General features: G+C 35.2%; 1 protein-coding gene across 4 annotated transcripts; it reads left to right on the top strand.

The window, feature by feature from the left end:
- Window positions 1-24: 24 nt before the first annotated feature.
- On the top strand, window positions 25-19,072 carry LARP7 (La ribonucleoprotein 7, transcriptional regulator). Of its 4 annotated transcripts, none has more exons than XM_023252855.2 (13): window positions 25-163; window positions 6,252-6,462; window positions 7,030-7,130; window positions 7,200-7,283; window positions 7,424-7,588; window positions 7,669-7,762; window positions 7,836-8,186; window positions 8,282-8,426; window positions 10,098-10,246; window positions 11,030-11,148; window positions 14,252-14,411; window positions 14,623-14,714; window positions 18,450-19,072. In XM_023252855.2, exons 2-13 carry the CDS (start codon window positions 6,261-6,263, stop codon window positions 18,528-18,530), a joined length of 1,743 nt encoding a protein of 580 aa, XP_023108623.2. In that variant the 5' UTR covers window positions 25-163; window positions 6,252-6,260; the 3' UTR covers window positions 18,531-19,072. The 4 variants fall into 4 exon arrangements, with proteins under 4 accessions (XP_023108623.2, XP_023108621.2, XP_023108622.2 ...); XM_023252853.2 differs by having other exon boundaries at window positions 7,833-8,186; XM_023252854.2 differs by having other exon boundaries at window positions 27-163; window positions 6,259-6,462; window positions 7,833-8,186.
- The last annotated feature ends 2,151 nt before the right edge of the window (window positions 19,073-21,223 follow it).

Here is a 21,223-nt window from a genome sequence, read left to right as displayed (position 1 = left end):
TGACGTAAGCGACGGACGCGCGGTCTCCGTGCTCGTCTTTTCCGAGGCGTACGGGAGAACGGTGTCGCTCGTCCTATGACGCGGAAACCCGGACCATAAGGATCTAGAGACGAAAAGGTTGGAAGACGCAGTCCCCAGCCCTGTGTGTTGGGAATTGAGCGGAGTAAGTTCCAAGTAGACTGTAGATAGTGTTGGACAGGTTGAGCGAGGTCTCAGTTTCTCTTTTTTCACTCAGTCCATTTTATCTATCGTTTTTCTCACCTCGCCCCCTCCCGCAAACCCATCAGTTTGCTTGTGCTAGTTCTCTGTGCGCACGCGCAAAAATGCTTTGGCAGCCCTTGTAGTTCCAGTTTTCAGAGGTTGGGGGCGCGTATTGTCCGGCGTTGGGAGGTTGGGGGTCCGCCCAGCATTTGGCGACGTCCTTGCGAAAGGACGGGTGCTGAGGGGGCCGTAGCCAAAGTGGAAATTACCTTACTTCGTCGATCTGAGCCTTGGCGGCCAAACGATAGCGAATGTGAGGGCTTGTGTTGTGAAGTTAAGTCATTTTCTTTTTCAGGATTCTAGTTTTTGTCATCAAAGGATGTCGAAAATCAATTACGGAAAGGAGCTAACAAAGTAGAAGTGTTAAGTGTACTGAGTGCGTTCATAGATGCCCTTTAGGGAAAGTAAGGTAGCAGTTAATTAAGGAAGAAGTGGTCTTGGAAAGCTATGGAGAGTAAGATGCCATTTAACGTGGATCTTGAAAATTGAATAGAGGTTTATAAGACAAGTAAGGTAAAAAGACTAATTCAGAACTTGCACACAGGCAAGGGAGTTCTGGTACCGTCGGGTGGTCAGCCGTGACTAGAACTTTAAGTTTTTGACACACCATTTCCTCCAAAAACGATAAAAGCTATGGATGAGTTTCCCAGGAAAATTCATGTACATGTCCAAATATTTTGCGTATAATTTTGTAGGGAAATTATGAAGAACATTGAAACGGCCAAGAAGCGTTATATTATATGTGTTGTCTAGGTTATCTCTTTCATTGTCATTGAGTTATTTTACTTTGTGTAAGTTGTAGAAAACGATAATAATGGAAATTAGTCTTGGAATTAAACTAGTTTTGCAATTACTGCCGTAACCAGTTTTACACCTATTAACAAATTCATTTCAGTGTTCCTGATTGCTTATTTATTTTAATTCTCCTTCGATTTGGTATTTTATATAATTTTTTAAGTTTATTATTTATTTATCTTGTTTTAGGTAGGCTCCACACTGAACATGGGCCTTAAACTCATGACCCTGAGATTAAGGGTCACATGGTCTTCTGAATGAGCCAGCTCTGCACCCCCTGAGATAGTTTTTAATACTTAACTGTTTCCTAACACAGAACACACACACAAAAAATCCTACTTAACTAGTTCCGTGATTTATTACTTAAAATATTTGATGTGTATTCATTTTATATTCACATATTTAGATTTCTTTTTTTAAAATGTATCTTTTAACAATTTCATGAAATTGACAAGAATGTTTGAAACCCATCCAAAATTCCCTGGACTGTAGGTTAAGAATATCTGAGTCAGAAGATAGAACGAATGATGACAGACTACAAGAGGTTCTACTAATAGGAGTCGAATTTACCAAAACTTGTTTACCTAGCTAGTTTCGGCCAATTCACTTCACCTTTAAGCCTGTGTCAAAACAAGTTGGAAGAAACTACCTGATTGTGACTGAGGATTTAAAACAATATATGTAGGGGCGCCTGGTTGGCGCAGTCGGTTAAACGTCCGACTTCAGCCAGGTCACGATCTCGCGGTCCGTGGGTTCGAGCCCCGCGTCAGGCTCTGGGCTGATGGCTCAGAGCCTGGAGCTTGTTTCCGATTCTGTGTCTCCCTCTCTCTCTGCCCCTCCCCCGTTCATGCTCTGTCTCTCTCTGTCCCAAAACAAATAAAAAACGTTGAAAAAAAAATTAAAAAAAAAAATAAAACAATATATGTAAAGTAACTGGCATTGTTATACAGTAACTTTTATTCCTTAAGCCCCTGTTTAGAAGCCAGTTAGATGTCACTGGTTCATCACCAATTTTTTAATTTTTATTTTTTTATTACCAATTTTTTAAACTTGCATATTGTAAGAAAGTGCTAAAGGATTTTTAATGTTGAAAGTTGTAACATTAAAATCATAAAATTAGATCTGTGTTTTGGACAAGTTACACAGCTTCTGAGAAGGATAGATGACTTCTGGAACCATTTATAAATTGTTCCCGTATTATAGTGACAGTAGTTGTGAACACACTGGAAGGAGAGAAAGAGCCCTTCCAGAAGTTGGTAATAATAATGGTAATAATAATGGTTACGTTTTATGGAGGGAGTGAGAAGGTAGAGTTGGAGAATCAAGACTGACAAAAGTACTGCCGTGTAACTTCCTGATTTTCTAACAGCCATTGCATAGGAAAGTTAAATTGAATCCTATCTTGTTACTTTATGTTTCATCCATATCTTCTCTAATAACAGAGATGTATTTGATTATCTAGAGGATATATTTCTTAAAATCGAAATTGCAGACATATGTTATACACACTAGGCAAGAGTTTTGGAACTTAATTATTCGGGTCACAAAAATAATCCTTAGGAAAAGGAATGAGGAGGGTCTCTGAGATGAGAATGATAGGAAAAATCTGGTTTGGGGAAATCGTGACTTTCTTCACTTCTGCAATTCTGTCCACTGTTTCTTTAGATGGTGGCTCTGACAAGGAAAGGAACTAGAGAGCTAATAGTATGCCATTTACTAATTTGGAGTTTTTACAAAAAGGAAAGTTAACATTGGATCCTTATGTAATAATTTTTAGCTTCCGCATATTTTTAAATTATAATCCTACCCCCTTTCAAAAGAACTTGAAGTGCTTAACGTTTTGCAGTGTATGAGAGATCCTTTTAAATAATTAGTTAACAAATGCTTAGGTTGTGATCAAGCTCAAGTCCCTACCTTCAGAGTTTTTTGCATTCTAATGGGGTAGACAGACAATAAAATTATAACTCCAAGAAGATATACAAGGATACAAAGTGGTGACAGAGGGGATAGGTGGGGTTAAAGTTGCCAGGTAAGGAATATCTTAGATTGAGTGAAAGAAAGCCTTTTTGAGAAATTGACATTTATGGAGACCTGAATGAACAGGGAAGTAATCCCTGTGATGTGGCAGGGAAGGTAAACAGCAAGAGCACAGGCCTTGAGATGGGAATGGCCTTAGCATGTTTAAGGAATGATATGTTGTAGTTGGAGTGAACCTGTTGGAAAGAATTGTTAAGAAATGAAGTTAGATATCCCCAGGCTAGAGACCATACTGCTTAGGCATACTATGGATTTTGGATTTTGAGTGTGATTAAAAATCCTTTGGAGGACTTTGTCCAAGATATTGACATCTCTGGTTTACATATTCTGGCTGCTGTCTGGAGAGTTGGTGATAATGGAAGAAGAGTAGAAGCAAGCACAAGTTATGTTCTTGTAGTAGTTCAGACAGGACACAATGATAGCATGAACCAGGTGATAAATGAAAAGTATTCATATTCAGGATATATTTTATAAAGGTAGAGCTAACAAAAATGCTAATGGATTTGTTGTGGTATATGAGGAAAAGAAGGAGGATTTCAGAATTTTTGCTCTCAACAGTTTTGTGATTGGTGTTTTTCAGAATGGGGAAAACAAGGCAAAAAGAGGTTTGTTAAAATTTGAGTGTTAGGTTTTTGCCATTTTCCACATGAGATATATATAGTTCAGGAAGATAAGTGAAGATGTCAAATGGATGATTGAATATTGGAATGGGGGGAGCTAATGGGAGAAGTAAGGGCTGGAGAATATAGATTTGTGAAACATCAGCATAGAGCTAAACAGCGTAAAGCCTGGGACCCTCAGAAAGGATATGTGTGGAGATAAGAAGGGAGCCCAGGACTGAATTCAATTCTGGGTAGCCTGTAAAGGTAGAGCAGAGTAGAATGGTCCAGAAAAGGAAATTGAGAAGGAGGAAAACTCTCCTGGAAGCCAGATGAAGAAAATATTTTCAAAGAGGGAGTTTGACTGCAAGAGCTGCTTAGGGGTCCAGTAGTCAGTGGAGATCACTGTTTTCAGTTTCACTAGAATGATGGAAAGGGAAGCTTCACAGGATGGGCTGAAGAATGTGGTTATTCAGCACTAAATGACACCTGATTGGTTTTTGGGTTTTTTTTTTTTTTAATGATTAATTCTGACAAGTAACTCTTTTATATGTATCTCAATAAATACTTCATTACTTGTATATTTTCAAAATTGGTACTTGGTCAATCAGCTCCAGCCTGTTCTGAAAATGCCAAAATACTCATCTGATTTTTGTGAGATTGCATGTTTAGTTGGAGATTTGAAGTGAAATGCATTAATGGCTTGTACTCTCTTACTGGGTGTCACTTTGAAACACATTTTCTATTTCTATTACTGTCTGCAGCATTGGTGCTCAGTAACTGATTCCAGCTGACAGGCCAAAGAGACAGAAATAGGCTTTAATACTATGTACACTGAGCTTTAAAGAAGGATAAAGACAGAAGATACAGTAGGGACAGCATCTTCATCTCATCTGGAGTCTCGGCCCCAGCACTTACTCAAACTGAGCAATTAATCCAAATCCACTTTTCCCCCCCTTTACATTACAACAGATGTGTGTGACTTCCATAGATAACGGACCAGAATGTTTTAGGTCACCTTGATGTGTAAAAGCCTTAGCCCCTGTTTCCCATCAATCTAGTATGCCATTCTGGTCGCATAGGTCCAAGGCCTGCATACCAACCAATAGTGGCTCCCACCCTGGTGCAATCAGATAAAACTCTCCCCATATGTCTTCACTCTCCTGTGTCCCAAGAAAACAGTTATGGGAGCCTGGGAAATAAAATATGGGAAAACTATGTTACAGAGATAAATCTCACCGCAGGCCTGATTTAATAAGCCTTTGCTCCTTCTTTTTGTGTATGTACTTCTAGTGGTTCAGTGAAGAGGCCACAATTCAACAAATTTTTGAGTGACTACTGTGTGCCAGGGAATGGGAATTCATCAGTAAACAAAACAGACAAAAACCTGATTTCATTAATATTACATTCTAGGAAGGATAAATAAAAATGTACAGTAGGGGCACCTGAGTGGCTCAGTTAGTTGAGCATCCAACTTCCAGGTCAGGTCATGATCTCACGGTTCATGAGTTCGAGCCCCATGTCAGGCTTTGAGGAGCTTCCCTAGTATTGTCTATCTCCCTCTCTCTCTGCCTCACCACTCCTAAAAACAAATAAATAAGCATTTTTTTAAATGTACGATAATGTTAGAAGATAAGTGCAATGAAGGAAAAGTAAGGCAAGGGAGATACAGGTATCCAGAAATTTGCAGTTTTAAATGAAGTGACATTTGAACAAGACTTTAGCAAGTGCGGGAGCAAGCCATGTTATCTAGGCAGCAAGTGTTTGCAAATTCAGAAGGCCCTCAGTTGAAGATTTGCCAGCCAGGTTTTAGGAAGAGCTAGAAAACCAGTTTTAGGACGAGCTAGATAACCAGGTTTTAGGAAGAGCTAGATAACAAAGAAGATACATGCAAAGTAACTCAAGGAAAGAGGTTTGCTGTCCCAAGAAATGAACACTGGGATGGGAAGGTCACCTGGAAAAGAGAAAGCCAGTTCTGTTTCTGATGAACAGAAATTAACATTTCTGGGCATGTGGCTAGCTTAGTCCATAGAGCATGGGACTCTTGATCTCAGGATTGTAAATTCAAGCCCCCAAGCCCCACTTTGGGTGTAGAGATTACTTAAGAAAACACTGAAAACAAAAACACTTAAAAATCAAAACCAAGATCAACTTATTTCATTGGAGATTGTATTTTTTAGTTTGTTAAGATGGAGAATGTCTGAGACTTTAATCTTATAATTTGACATATTGATTTAGAAGTGTAGCTTGGTGAGATATAGATGTTGGTAGAGATTTTATGCTATACTAGAACATTCTGGCCCTGAACTAAAATGCATCAAAAGCTTAAGCTAATTAATGACATAGGTTGTAAATTATTTTGAAAGTAAAAAGGCCAATGAAAAGTGAACAGGTAAGAGATTTAAAAAAAAAAACACAATGAAAGTTTTCTCAGCTAATTACAAGTGTTAACCCAAAGTTTGTTCTCTGCCAGCTGAATGAGTCTATTAACCTTCAGACAATAAAAAGGGTAACCTAAATATTTTCCTATTATTACATGTGATATAAACCTTTTTTCAGTACATAGGAATGGAAGCTGAAAGTGGAAATCAAGAAAAAGCAATGGAAGAAGAAAACCCTGAAAAGAAAAAAGAAGTAGAAAAAAAGAAACGGTCACGAGTTAAACAAGTGCTTGCAGATATTGCTAAGCAAGTGGATTTCTGGTTTGGAGATGCAAATCTTCACAAGGATAGATTTCTTCGAGAACAAATAGAAAAATCCAGAGATGGATGTAAGTTTACTTCACTGTATAATGAGTGGAACTAGTTTTAGAGGGTTACTGCCTTAAACTTGTACAACGTTTACCATAAATACAATGGTAGCATATTTTGTATTGTGATATATACCATATACTATACATACAAACCCATTAGTTTTTACACGTGAAAACTATTATAGCTCACTTTTGCTTTAGAAGACAGATTTCTAGTGTTAAAAGACAAAGATTTCAGTTAATTCTGGAGACACACATCCTATATTTTTTTGTTTATCTTAGAGATAGAGCAGAGATATGGGGACAGGGGTTCACAAGCAGCCTTTGTGCTGAGAGCAGATTAAGTCGGAGGCTTAACCTAACTAGCCACCCAGGCTCCATGTTTGTGTGGTTGAGCTCCTTGCAAGCTCAGTTTTCAGTGAGCAAAGTTTTCAGTGTTTTTTGAGTTTTCTTGAATGCTGTGTGCTTAGTGCATTAATTCTCATAAGGCATTTTACTAATTAATTTTGAAAGGAGGGAAATGTGATTAATTTTTTACCAAAATGCAATTATTCTCTGTAATACTAACTTATGCATTTCCATTAGATGTTGATATATCACTTCTCGTGTCTTTCAACAAAATGAAAAAATTGACCACAGATGGAAAGTTAATAGCCAGAGCACTGAAAAGTTCATCTGTTGTAGAGGTAAGAATTATTACAACTATATCATGGAATTATTATGTCAGTTATTAATCTCATGTAACTATTTCATAGCTGGACTTAGAAGGCACCAGAATCAGGAGAAAAAAGCCTTTAGGTGAACGACCAAAAGATGAGGATGAGCGGACAGTGTATGTGGTATGTATGTGGTGAGACCTTATTTTCTAAAAGCTCAGTGCTGGCATTCAAAAGAATGACAGAAACATTCTAACATTACAAGTAAAAATTTATTGACCCTGAAAAAGTTCTTCTATTTTAATATTGCTTCTCACTTACAGGAATTACTTCCCAAAAATGTTAATCACAGCTGGATTGAAAGAGTATTTGGGAAATGTGGCAATGTTGTTTATATAAGTATACCACATTATAAATCTACTGGAGATCCAAAGGGATTTGCCTTTGTAGAATTTGAAACAAAAGAACAAGCAGCGAAAGCTATTGAGGTAGGTCCCGAACCTAAAAAGAAAAGCAAAGACAATTAGCAAGTGTTTTTAAATAGTAACAAAATTTTATTGGTTTTCAGTTTCTTAACAACCCACCAGAAGAAGCACCAAGAAAACCTGGCATATTTCCTAAGACAGTAAAAAATAAGCCTATTCCTGTCCTTGGAGTATCAGGTAACTTAATATTGATATTTAAGTAAACGTAGTTGAATTAAAATGAACACTAATGATAACATTGTTACAGAAGAAAAGAAAAAGAAGAAGAAGAAGAAAGGCCGAATGAAGAAAGAGGACAATATCCAGACCAAAGAGTCAAATATTGACACAAGTAAAGAGACTGTAGGAAAAATGAAAAGATCCAGGACCACATCTGAGGGATCTGAAGTAGAGATTACTGAACCCCAGAAGCCACCGTCAAAGAAAAAGAAAAAACGGGAAAGAGCAGAAGCATCCAGCTTACCTACAGTCAGAACGGGGAAGAGGAAGAGAAGTATCTCTGAAGAAGCAGAACACCCAACTCCCAGGTCAAAAGTAAAGAAAATAACGCAGAAAGACAACATTAAAAAAGAAGATGTAGAAGTTCCCAAAGAAAACAAAGGTATTGACAGCTTCAAGGTTAATTTATCTACAATTAAATTAAAATGAGACATTAAGAAATCCTTATTTACCTAAAGTTAACTTTTTGATATTAAGATTTAGAAGTCTCTACTGAAGAGGAAAAGGATACTGGAGATGTAAAAGATGGATCCCTTTTAAAAGCAAAAAGGAAGCATAAGAAAAAACACAAAGAGAGGCACAAAATGGGAGAAGAGGTTATACCCTTAAGAGTACTTTCAAAGTAAGTAGATGATACAGATTCTGTAGTTGAAAATTGGCACACGCCATCACCATTGCTAAAGTGCAATTCCAATTTGTATTGAACAGAGTTGCATATTAGCAACAGTCATGGCATGTAGCCAAGATCTGCACATATAATGGATATAAGGCAGTTGAGGATTTGAAAGGAACCACCACACTAAAACATGGAAGCACTTATTTTTATTATGTCACAGCAAGTGTCTCCATGTTGAAGTAGAGGGCGTTCCTTAACAGTTTTAAGGGTACAGCTTAAATATACCATAGATGGTCATTTCGGTGAGGCTTAAATTAAGCCTTGTAAGTTTCTAAAATGTAAAAGTAAGACTTACCATCACTAAAACATGGAAGCACTTACTTTTTTAGATACAAAGCAAGTACATCCACGTTTAAGTGGTGGGGAGCCCAGTCTTGTAAAAATGTGAAAAAGTTACCATTCCTTAACCTGTAAAGTAAGCTTAGAAAATGCCGGATCAAGATAAAAGTTGTGTCCATTTGGGAACACCTCCACTGAAACATGGAAGCACTTACTTTTGTTTTACACAGCAGGTACCCCCATGTTAAAGCAAAGGGGCTCCCCTTGGGTTATATAAGGAACTTGCCTTGTTACATTCAGAGGAATGATTTGGATTCACTTCTACTAAAACATGGAAGCACTTACTATTTAAAAGTCAAAGAAAGTACTTCCATGTTAAAGTTAAAGGGAGTCCATCCACACAAGAAGCGGAAGCCATGTAGGAAAAGAAAAGAAAAGGCAAAAAACCATACCTTTGCCAAGAAAGTTTTTCTGATCCTTCTTGAATTGTACTCTCGAAGTGCCCTGTCCTCCTCTTGAAGGTTAAAAGGCAAGGACTTCAGGCACTTGTATTTATACTATTCTTAACTGCTGAATTCCTCTTGCCTTTTTATCTCAGAGAATCATTACAAGAGGTTTTTGTTATTCTAATGTATCAGCTCTCTGGGAATGTATGATCCTGGGTGGGTCTGGATACTTTTTTTTTTTTTTTTGAAGTATACAGATGTCAATAATAACAGCTAAGACCATTACCACAAGATATCCTCTTTAAAAAAAAAAAAAAAACCCTATCTGCTTGTTTGATGGCATAGATTAGAGTAACAATGAGTGCTCCTGTGGAGCCTGGAGAGGCATTGTGTTTCTATCTGGAGGAGCTCTAGCTGTTTGAAGAAACATCTACATGTTAAATGCATGTAAATAAATAAATTGCTTCCATGGGGCGTTTTTTTTCTTCTTAGAAATTCCTTTTGAGTCAAGTAAATGCTAAGGAATGTTATCTCCCAAATTGGAAGCAGTTTAACAAATAATCTCTAAATAGTAATCTGCCATTTTCCCCCTAGTGATGACTAATTGTTACTAGTTAATTAATTCAAAACTTTTATTTTCATAAATGAAAATATTTGAAACATACTCAAGAATTGAATTGTCAAATTTAAAACATTTAATCTGAATGTTGGGTCAGATGGAACTCCCCTTTATATATTTACTGGATGGACTTAGGACTCCAGAAGTAGTGTGAATGTATGTGTTTGAAGAAGGAAAAGATTACAAGGCACTGTGAATGTATATACTTTGATAATAACTTTTTATTTGACCATCTTTTTTCACTATTTCAAAAGTACATTCTTTTCGTTACAGGAGCGAATGGATGGATTTGAAAAAAGAGTATTTAGCACTGCAAAAAGCCAGCATGTCTTCTTTAAAAAAAACAATATCCCAAATAAAATCGGAGTCAAAAATGGAAACAAATGGAGTAGCTCCTAACTCTGGAATAGAAAATGAAAAAAGTAAATACCACTATAATTGTTTTTGTAGTATTGTGTTTATATACTAATGTACTATTTCTGAGTTACAGGATAAACCTTAATTTTTAAAAACTTAAATGTGCAATTTATTTTTGATGTAAGAATATTTGAAGTGCTCGTTTCCATGACTCCTGTTTTTCTGGGCACCTGGCTGGCTCAGTAGAACATGTGTCTCTGGATCTGAGTCCTATGTTCAAGCCCCTTGTAATTCAAGCCCTTGACATTTAAAAAAATTTAAAAAAGAAAAATGAAAGTGTCTTTTTTACTTAAGTTTTCTCTACAGTTTTTATTAATCAGAATTAGTGATGAGTGTCTATCAATTGAGCAAGTTTGTAGAAACAAAAATTACAATTTCCGTCTGTAATTTTATCCTATTAGGACATATTTGGAATTCTTACAGATTGAAAATCTTAAATTTTCACATTTTAATCATAATGTTTGTTGAATGTTAACATACTGTTCTGTGTCTGTTTACTAAGTAAAGTACTCTATTATTTGGTTAAGAAAAAGGGGGAGTTTTTTCTAAGGTTTTACAAGTGTTCTAACCAGGCTCTGCAATTAGAGTAGTAAAGGTTTGGGTATTTTTATTCATGGTAATCTGCAGTAAGCAGTATGACACCAGAATAACTTATTTTACAGTTACATTAAGTAAATTAAAATTGGTTACTTAAATCAGCTGAAGAAATTACTGTTGTTCTTCTAAAGTGGGCCTACTAAATTACTGAGCGTAAGAGGCTTATTTCTCTTTCCTTTTCAAATCAACAGCAAACAGTGAAGAGTGTTGTCCCCAGGAAAAGGTTAATGCAACAGGACCACAGTTTGTCAGTGGCGTGATTGTGAAGATCATTAGCACCGAGCCTCTGCCTGGCAGGAAACAAGTCAGGGTAACGCTTTTGTGTGTTGAGGATAGTTGTTGCTCTTTCCTTTTTAAAACTTCCCCACGTGAAAATGTTTTGCATATGGAAAACAAAGCAAGTAAAATTAGAATTTGTTCCTCTGCAATAAACTATGTCTAGATTTGATTCTGCCGTAACTCTTGTATTTGACTTGAAGCAAAATCTGAAGTCTGAAATTCCCTGCTGGATGAAATTTGCAGTGAGCTCAGTTTAAAACATCTTTCTATAGAACTGCACTTGGCTTATTTTTATTGGTGCCGTTAACGGTTGATTGAGTAGTTGAATGAGTAAGCCTTACTATAGTCATTATAACTTAAAAGAATAAATTAGTAAAATGCTTTCCTGGTATTCCTTTAAGGGACATCTATTTTCAGAGAAAATTTATTTTAGAAAATATTTCATGCTAAAATGTATTAAATATCTAGTCAACGTTAGAGTTGGTCTGAAGTTATGACGAATTTTTAATCATCTGTTGTTGTCTGATTTTGTAGCGAACATAATTCGTTTTCATTAGAGCTCTTAACTTCCAGTAGATTCCCAAAAGATTTTGTGACCTAAAGAAAGTCAGAGCTATTTTGGAACAAAGGGGATATCATATGCATATTTTTTAACTTAACGTAAATTTAGTAATTTTGTCTGTTAATCCTCTTGGAAATTGAAATTTTTTCCTGGAAGAAATGAAAGATATTTTTGGAGAAAAAAGGTTTTGTTAATACTATTTATTAATTTTTTTTGCTATTTTCAGTCTGCACTGATTGTTTAAAAATGTGAAACAATTTAAAAAAATGTGAAACAATTACAGAAAAGTGTAAAATATTTTGAAAAGCTACAAAAATTTTGTATGCGTGTACAAATAAATACGGAGTCCTATATAATTTACAGTACACATTGTTATATCTATTGCTCTGCAGTCTTTTTTCACTTTATCTATTTGATCTTCTGACAGCCTTTTGTAACAGCACAACCATATTTCTTTCTTATTGACATATTCCTATGTAAAATAGCATATATATTTTCATAGCAAATATATTTTCAATTGTTATGCTGACATTCATTGTCATCTAGTATGTTGTTTTGATTTTGCATAGACTCCTACCAGTCACATTTTTTAACTTGCATGACCATTGAAGTTGCTCACTGAAATAAGCTTGTGAACACTTTATCTGAAATCCTGTTTCCTGTAAAATCCTGTAGCTGTCACTAACGTAAATTTAGATTCTCTTTAAGATGTTGATGAGGGATTTGGTGAATCCCAAATTGGTATTACCAACTTATATTTCAGAGTATGGTAACAATACAGAATTTCAGATCAGAAGGGTAAAAAACTGAGGATGTAAATGAAGCTGTGGTTAATCAGGTTGCAAAAGATTTAAAAGAAAAATTAGAAAAAGTTTGTTATTTGAAATAACATAGATTCAGTAATATTCATCAAAGAGCTTTTGTTATCTAAAAGATAAGTATATCAGTTAAAAATTACTTACAGAATCATAACATTGTTAAAAGTTAGTAGTTACTTACATTTTGCCAGAACAAAAATGGAGTTATTATGGTATTTACTGCTATTTAACTTGCCCATGTGATTACCAGGCTAATTTATCATTTTAAGGAATGGTTTTAAGTCCTGGGATTAGCCTAACATTATAATGGGTATATAGGTAATATTTTGAATTGTAGTAATCGGGTCTATCTGGTAAGTCAGTTACAAAACACTACCAGTTAATATATTCACATTTCATTAACTTCATACCAATTATTTGTCTTGCTTTCTAAATTTAGTACTCAAGTACAAGTGGAAAGAATTGGCAAGTATATTTCCCTCCAGTTCTATTTTTTTCATGTAATTAGCAATCAGTAAGTGCCAATTTTGAGATAGGCAATATGCTAAGAGTAGGGTTGAGTTAATACTCCCTGGCTTCTCGGGTTTTTATTGCTTATTCTTTATTATTAACTAATAAACTTTTCTTATATTGTGGCGAAATAACATTTCCAGAATACTGCTCAGTTACAGAATTCAGACCTTAAAAATCCAACATCTAAAAGTAATCTAAATTCTTTGAGGCTTGAAATTTGGGTCAAAAGTAAAGCCAGATGCGTAAAGTGCTTTTTTTTTTTTTTTTTTAAGTTGGGAATCTCTAGTAATTTCTTTGGTTTTCTGAATGGAAGTTGATGAATGAAGAATTATATAACATTCCTGCATAATTGCATTGTTTACACCACAGAACATACTGGGAAGAAATGGTTAGGAATGCAGGAATCTTGTTAATTTGCCCTCACAGCAGGCATTATAGGTAAAACTTTTCCTTGCTGGGGGACCACAACTTGTTTAGAAGAGATTGTTGAGGTATTTCATCAGAAAGTATGAACTCTTGAGCTATATTCCCATAGATCTACTCAGGAACCTAGGATTTTTGTAGGCTCCCGTGAAATGTTTTTTTTTCACAAGTTGTTAGAAAAAGTTGAATTTTTTTTCATATATTTTAAGTCATAAGGGATTTTGTACAGATAAGTGGAAACGCACCTTCTCCCCCAATCCATTCTGGGTTTTTTGTTTGTTTTTAATTGTATTCCTTATTTTAACTATACCGTGACTTGTAATCCCCTTCTTGATGTGGGGGCTAGGGGAAATTATTTGTACATCCTGCTCTATAAATCTGTTGTCTCTCTGTAGTAGTCCTATTCTAGTTAATATTCTAAGATTGTGATTGAAAAAAAGGGTTTGATTAGAGTTTTCAACTTTGTCCAAGTCAATTTTAAGAGTATTTTGTATATTTTAGAGGTGCGTGGCTGGCTCAGTCAAGAGAGTTTATGACTCTTGATCTTGGGGTTGTGAGTTCTAGCCCAGATTATGTAAATGATCTCTACCCTCAACATGAAGCTCGAACTCAAAACCCCTAGATCAAGAGTCACCTAACTTGTACTGACTGAGCCAGCCAGGCACCCCTGTGTATGATAAGTAGCATAGTTACTCCTCATTTTAAACTGGATATGGCTTATTTATGTAACACATTCTAACACAACCATGGGAATAATTTTAGAATTATTATCAAGCATTTCTATTATTTATGTAAAATCTTTCTAAACTCTAATGCAGGATACTTTGGCAGCAATCTCAGAAGTTGTTTATGTGGATTTGCTAGAAGGAGATACAGAATGCCATGCTAGGTTTAAAACCCCTGAGGATGCTCAAGCAGTAATAAACGCATATACGGAAATTAAAAAGAAACACTGCTGGAATCTCGAGATCCTTTCTGGTAAAACGTCAGAGTCTTTTTTAATAACTCCTACTTAGAGGTGATTGTACTATGTTTTCTGATTTTGATTAATAAACTTTTTATTCATATTCTAGCATGTACAAAGTAGTATTTAATCAGACAACTATAGATTTATTATTGAAGTGTGATTAATGCCTTGAATATGTTTCTTCATTTGTATCAGTGATTATTGTTTTTGTTTGTTTTCAAGGTGATCATGAGCAGAGGTATTGGCAGAAGATTTTGGTAGATAGGCAGGCCAAACTTAATCAGCCTCGTGAAAAGAAAAGAGGCACTGAGAAGGTAATCAATTCATTTTTTTGTTTTTTGTTATAGTTGTTTGATAGCTTAAATATAATAGGTTGAATGTTTTCTGGAAGTCAGTAATGTGTAGTCCTAAAATAACCTTGGTTTTCCTATACACGATAAAGATTTACATGGTGTATACTGCATTTTAAATTGTGAGAGACAATACTTGTTTCTCTGGATTTTGAAATATACGAAATTAGAATTATTTTCCCCACAGGGTACATAATTTTAATTTAGAGTTTTCTTGTTTTCCTGTCTTTTATTGTACCTGTTAGTAGCAGTTTAATTTCAACAGTGTTGAATTCTGGCTGCTATGTATCATAGTTTGGTAGTAAATGATTATTTAAAGATTGTCTTAATGGTAAAAACACAATGTATTTAAGGGTGTAGTTTTTTAAGATATGACCCCCCCCACAGATAAGATTGGGAGAGTTTATGCCTAATGTTTGTTATAGCAATGATAAGCTTTATTCCTTTTTCTCTATAGTAGTCAACAAGTGAAACAAACAAGCTTAAATACTTTAAATAATGTAAAATAGACTCTGTTTCAATCATTTCATTTTAAATGATACTGCGTAATTTAATACTTGTTGCTTGTGTGCTGTCACGTTTATTCTTTTTAATCAGATTATTATAAATAGTAGTACATCTTTAAGTGCTTAGGACAAATTAAGGGTACATAATAACTAATGCTATTATAAAATTTTTAAATGTGTATTATTAAATAAGAATCTAAAAGGATATGCATTCTTCTATGACTGGTTACACTTAAAATCATAATACTTCCTGTGTGCTAGGTTTGTTGAGTGGTTTTCATTGGCCTTGCATTGCCTAGGATTCACTGGAATTTAAGGTGATTTGAAGGGAGGTTTCCTACTGGTCTTTGTTAATTCTGTTTCCATGAATACAGACTGAATTTGCTGAAATGTGGGAAGGCCTCCTTCCTCCCTAAGGATTCTTTCAGGTCTAAGAGGTGGTAATTTCAAAGCCTGCTTGAGATTATTTAAATGTTAAAATCATTGAACCAGAGCTCATAACTAAAATGAAATCACTTTGTTAAATAGTATTTACCATTCTAATTGGTGTGAAATTTCATTTAAATCGTATATGTTTTTAAAACTAGGAATTAGTTTTGTTTTTCAGAAAGATCCAATCTCCATAAATAAACTTGAGGCAAGGAAATAAACAATGACTGGGGAATTTTATAAGTTTCATTGGAACACAATGAGTGCCTCTGTTACTGAGTAGGAAAGTTTTTTCCTGATCTCATTTATCTGTTGCACCACCAGTCTTGTCCTTAGCATGATTTGTTTGATAAATAGTATAGGATTCTAGCTGAAGATGTGAAAGTAGCTAGTTGGCTCCCGTCATGTAATTAAAATAAGGTACCACACAAAGTGGGTATTGTACATACTTTGCAGAAAACACAGTAATTAGTATGTCAGTCTACCTTTTTGATAATTCATTTAATTAATATTTTTTGAGTGCTGATTTGTGTTAGCCACCATTCTAGGAAATAGCTGCAAGTAACAAAATACCCTGTTTTCGTGAAGTTTGCAGATGAACAGTTTAGGTCAGGTGATGACAAATGCTGTGTATAAAGAGCAAATTAAAGGGTATTGTGAGATATCTTTACATCACATGAGGTTCTGGGAAGTTCTCTGTGAAAGCGACACTAGAGCAGACCTTAGGAAAGTGAGCATACAAGCAGGAGAGCTTAAATGCATAGCTTTCCAGGCAGAGGCACCAGAAAGCACAGAAGCCTTAAAGGGAAGGAGGCCACTACAGCTAGATCCCTGGGAGCAAGCACCGTAGTAACGGAAGTTAAATATTTAGAAAAAAATTAGCGGCTAAAAAAGTATGACATTAGCGCTTTTCTGATACGACAGTTCAAAGTTTCCCAGTAGTATTGTAGTGTTTGGTCCATGAGCGAAGGAAGAAAAGCACTGGTAATGAATCTTCGTTCTGCATTTTCATGTCGGGGAGCAGAAGGAAACTAGGGACAGTTTCCTAAGTCCCAGTCAGTTTATGCAATATTAAAAGAGGAGAATAGGTGAAGAAAAAAGGTGTTTTATACTCATGGTCATATTTTTTACATATAGAGATCAATATGGGTAAGTTCTCACAGAACATTAGTAAGATGAGGAAGCGTCCTCCAGAAAGGGGCTCATTCCTTCTTTGTAGTCTTCCCTATCACTTTGAGCGTGTGGGTAAAATGCAGTAACAGCTACTGGAGACCATGAGTCTTTTCTCATTCATCCTTAGCTTTTAAAGCATATTTGAAATTTAGTTAGCATGGTCTTTTTTCTACAAATTACTGATATATCAGATATTCAACAGGTAAAGACAGAATTCATGAAATTATAATGAGGAACAGGCTTTTGGTTTAATCTTGAAGTGACTTTGTACAAAAACAACAAATACAGGGGCACCCTAATTTCATTTCCATGGTAATAAAATCTTAAATATATCCCATAAACCTTTACTTCCATAGATATAAACCCTGGTTTTGGCTTTGCTGATGAATTTTGTGAATGTGGTCCTCATGTGGCTATTACTGTTTTCTATCATAAACAGACTGTTTTGTGACCTTGGCATCTTTTGAGTTTTTGTCTTTAAGTACTTGTATTTTTAACTTGTGTAGCCGGTCTATCTCTATGCTGACTTCTACTTTAACTTTTAAGTAAACTTTTAATATTAAGCAAACACTTTAAGAAACTAAACAATAAATAAAATAAAAGTGACTTCCTACCAATGGCCACAGTCACAAAACATTTTAACAAAACTGGTGAATAATTACTAGAATCTATTTTTTTTATTTTTTATTTTTTGATGTTTATTTTTGAGAGATAGAACACGAGCAGGGAAGGGGCAGAGAGAGAGGGAAACACAGAATCAGAACAGGCTCCAGGCTCTGAGCTTTCAGCACAGAGCCTGACGTGGGGTTCAAACCCATGAGCTATGAGATCATGACTTGAGCCAAAGTTGGATGCCCAACCATCTGAGCCACCCAGGAGCCCCCAGAATCTATTTTTTAAGGGAGTAAGATTTTCATTTCCTCCAAAGCTACAATAAGATACTTAAAATTTTTACATCAAGAAAACTTTTGGAATATTTAGACATCTTAAACGGTCTTCTACATTCCATACAATTTCATTTGCCTTTAAAAATATTAAAGTATTTATGTAAGGGTGTGGTAAGTAATAAGTTCTCCTAAGAGTGGATCCGTAGGTAGAATATTTTAATCTTCAGATTTGTAAGCAAACCTTTGTGTAGCACTCAGACCAAAATATATTGTCTCATTCCAATAATGCATGAATTCGCACGCACAATATAATTATTTAGGACCACATATCTTTTAACAAATGTCTTAGTAATTAATACTCAAGTCCAAGGGGATATGAAACAACTAACCAATATGGGTCTTGAACCCTCCTAAAAGGTTAAAAAAAATTGCCAGCATGGAGTGGCTGTTTTCAACTGAAAATTTTTTAGTAATGTGAAACTAAAATTTGAGTGTTTTAGGTAATTCTAAGATTTATTATCTATTATACTTAATAAGCCATAATCCTGAACAGTTCTTTCTATATTGATTTGGGCTACGCTTAATTTATGTCTTTTGTCTACCTTTCCCTCTTTTAAAAAATTTTTATTCAACCTGATTTTTCTAGTCGTAATTATCTTTTTAAGCATCCGGTACATTCTGATTTCTAATTTCTTTCTCCATAGTTAATCACCAAAGCTGAGAAGATTAGACTGGCAAAGACTCAACAAGCAAGTAAACATATTAGATTTTCTGAATATGATTAAAAAACACTTTTGGTTCACCTCTTAAGATTTCAATGATTACTTGAACTTTTCTTAGGAAATCCATTTTATTATGGTAGTCAATAATAAAGAATGTTTTTCTGAAACCTACGTTAATTAAAAAAATACCTTTGTTCCTTAACTTGTAAATAAGACTTTTTTTTGAGACAAGTACATTGTATACCCACAGTTTTACATTAAACGTCTTATTTGCTGAAATTATCTTCTACAAATCAACCTCAAAATAATTAGTAAATGTTTTGAACATTATCATTGATTTTGTTGTTTTTATATTACAAAAAACAAACTATTTGCAAAAATAATACTACACAAATAGTTTAAGAAAATCTGTTTGACAGTAGACTCACTGTACTTGTTTTATAGTTTGCTTTTTCCATTTCAAATATCTAGGATATCTTTTCATGTTGACTTATACAGAGATTTATGTGTGATACTTCATTCTGTTCATTGCACTTTGCTTATCTGAGCTTCCACTGAATAGGCCATATGAACTGTCCAATTAAAATATTAAACTTTTAAAAGTATTGAGTTTGTTTTTCATAAATGAAGTTGAACATTTTATTTTGCTTAACCAAAGTAAAATGTACCAGATGCTCTGAACACTGGGAGAAAAAACATCTTCTCAGAATCAGCCTTGGGCATAACTGAACTCTATCATTTTATTCAGGAAAGTGGCAGACTGGAGTATTTTAAGTCCTTCTCAGAACTGAATCTACAAGGCCTTTTCATGACTGGCATCTTGATCCCCTATCAGAATATTAAAAACAGCCATGGGGTTCATTTCCTTGGGCTAGAAACCATTTGTAGTTCCATCAGCTTTATCCAGAAGTGAGGGCCTCATTTGGTGCCTAATTGTAGAAGACCTACAGTCAGGAAACTACTTCTGTGGGCCAGGGATTTGAGGAGATTGGCTGCCTCACTGGTTGAGGTGACAGCAGTTTATTAATACTAAAAATAGGTATCTGGCAAGTTGCCCACTGACCCGTTCCCTTTTTTTTCTCTATGAAGGAAAGCTAACGTACACACACTGTAATGGAGGGAAAGAAATATCTGTAAATAGTTACTAAACCTTATTATGAAGATTATGACTAAATATGCTTCAGTTGATCCAGAATAGTCAACAGTTGGATGTATGTTTAAAGGATTCAGTTGGTCTCAGTGAGGACGGTCTTAAGGTGACTTTGGAAGGGTTATTAAGTAAAATTTAAGAAATTCTCCCCTTGGCAGTTTTTAAAACAAGATGAGTGGTCATTCAGCAAATATCTTTGGACACTTTTAGCACTTGGGACAAAGATCTCTCTCCCATGGACCTTATAGTTCAGCAGTAGTTAGAGACGGTAAGCAAAAATAAGTAATAAAAGTTATACTTTGTTAGGTAACTCCTTAGGACAAACAGAAAAGGTGGAGGAGAAACCCCATTCATTCATTCTTCTATTTATTCTTTAATTCATTTAATTAAAGAAATACTTAGTCTTTGCTACACATTTGACCCTGACAAACAGCTACAAATAAAAGGTAAGGCATCCTGCCCTTGAGCAGTTTACAGCCTTGGGGAAGACCCACAAGCCAACATAATCATGATACTATGTAAGTAATGTAACAAGTAGCTCCAGATTATGTGGGATACATTCCTAAAAGCTTACTCATGATAATTGAGTGACCTTCCAAGGTTTCTATGAACCTTTAATTTGGGGGGGGGGGGGGGGGGGTAAGTGAATTTCCTTTTTAACTAACACTTAGCACATAGTAATTGTTTAATACATATTTGTTTAATTGAGTTAAATTGAATATGTGTTTCAAGATGTACCCCCAGGATGGATGTTACAGTTTGCTCCAATGAAGGATATTTTCTTACTCAACTTGCTGATTCTCAGTGTTCACATTCCTTTTTTTTTTTGTAAGTGCTTGCTATGTACCTGTCTTTATGTATTTTGGTGGGATTTAGTTTCTTAACTGCAAAACTAATTTTATTTAAGCACCTTACAGTAGCTCAGTACCACTCATTGGTCATTGTCTGTTGTTAGTAGTTGTTGAAACTAAAGCACTTGTCAAAGGTTATAATACCTAATCTGAGATTTAAGCTCAGTTTCTCTTATTCTAAAGACCACACATTTAACAACTGTGATACCTCCCTTCTTAACCACCTTCCCGCCTTTCTCCTTTTCTTCCTTATTTTATTCTTTCTAGCCAATGTTTTCCATGTTATGGTAGAGATGTACTGTAGTTTATTTAACCATGCTTCTATTGGACAAGTAGTTGTCTGCTTTTTTACTACTAAGAGCAATGCTGCAATGAACATCATGTCCACCTTATTGAAATGTATTTGCGGGATAGATTTCTGGAATAGGAATTGGGACAAAGATATCTTTTAGGGGTGCCTGGGTGACTCCTTTGGTAGAACATGAGTTCAAGCCCCATGATGGGCATGGAGCCTACTTAAAAGTTAAAAATACATATATATCTTTTATATTAGTATGTCTGAAATAGCCCAGAATGGTGTATAAATTTTCACTGGGCAACAATTACATTTTCCCTTTTTTTTTTAATCTAAACTCTTACTAATACAGAATCTGGAGTGCCTCGCTGGCTCACTCAGCAAAGCATGCACCTGTTGATCTCAGGGTTATGACTTGGAACCCCTCTTTGGGCATAGAGTTTACTTTTTAAAAAGTACA

This window comes from Felis catus, chromosome B1 (assembly GCF_018350175.1).
Source record: "Felis catus isolate Fca126 chromosome B1, F.catus_Fca126_mat1.0, whole genome shotgun sequence".
Taxonomy (NCBI): Eukaryota; Metazoa; Chordata; class Mammalia; order Carnivora; family Felidae; genus Felis; species Felis catus.
Note: the sequence above shows the minus strand (reverse complement) of the source record. Positions and strands in the feature narration are given on the sequence as shown.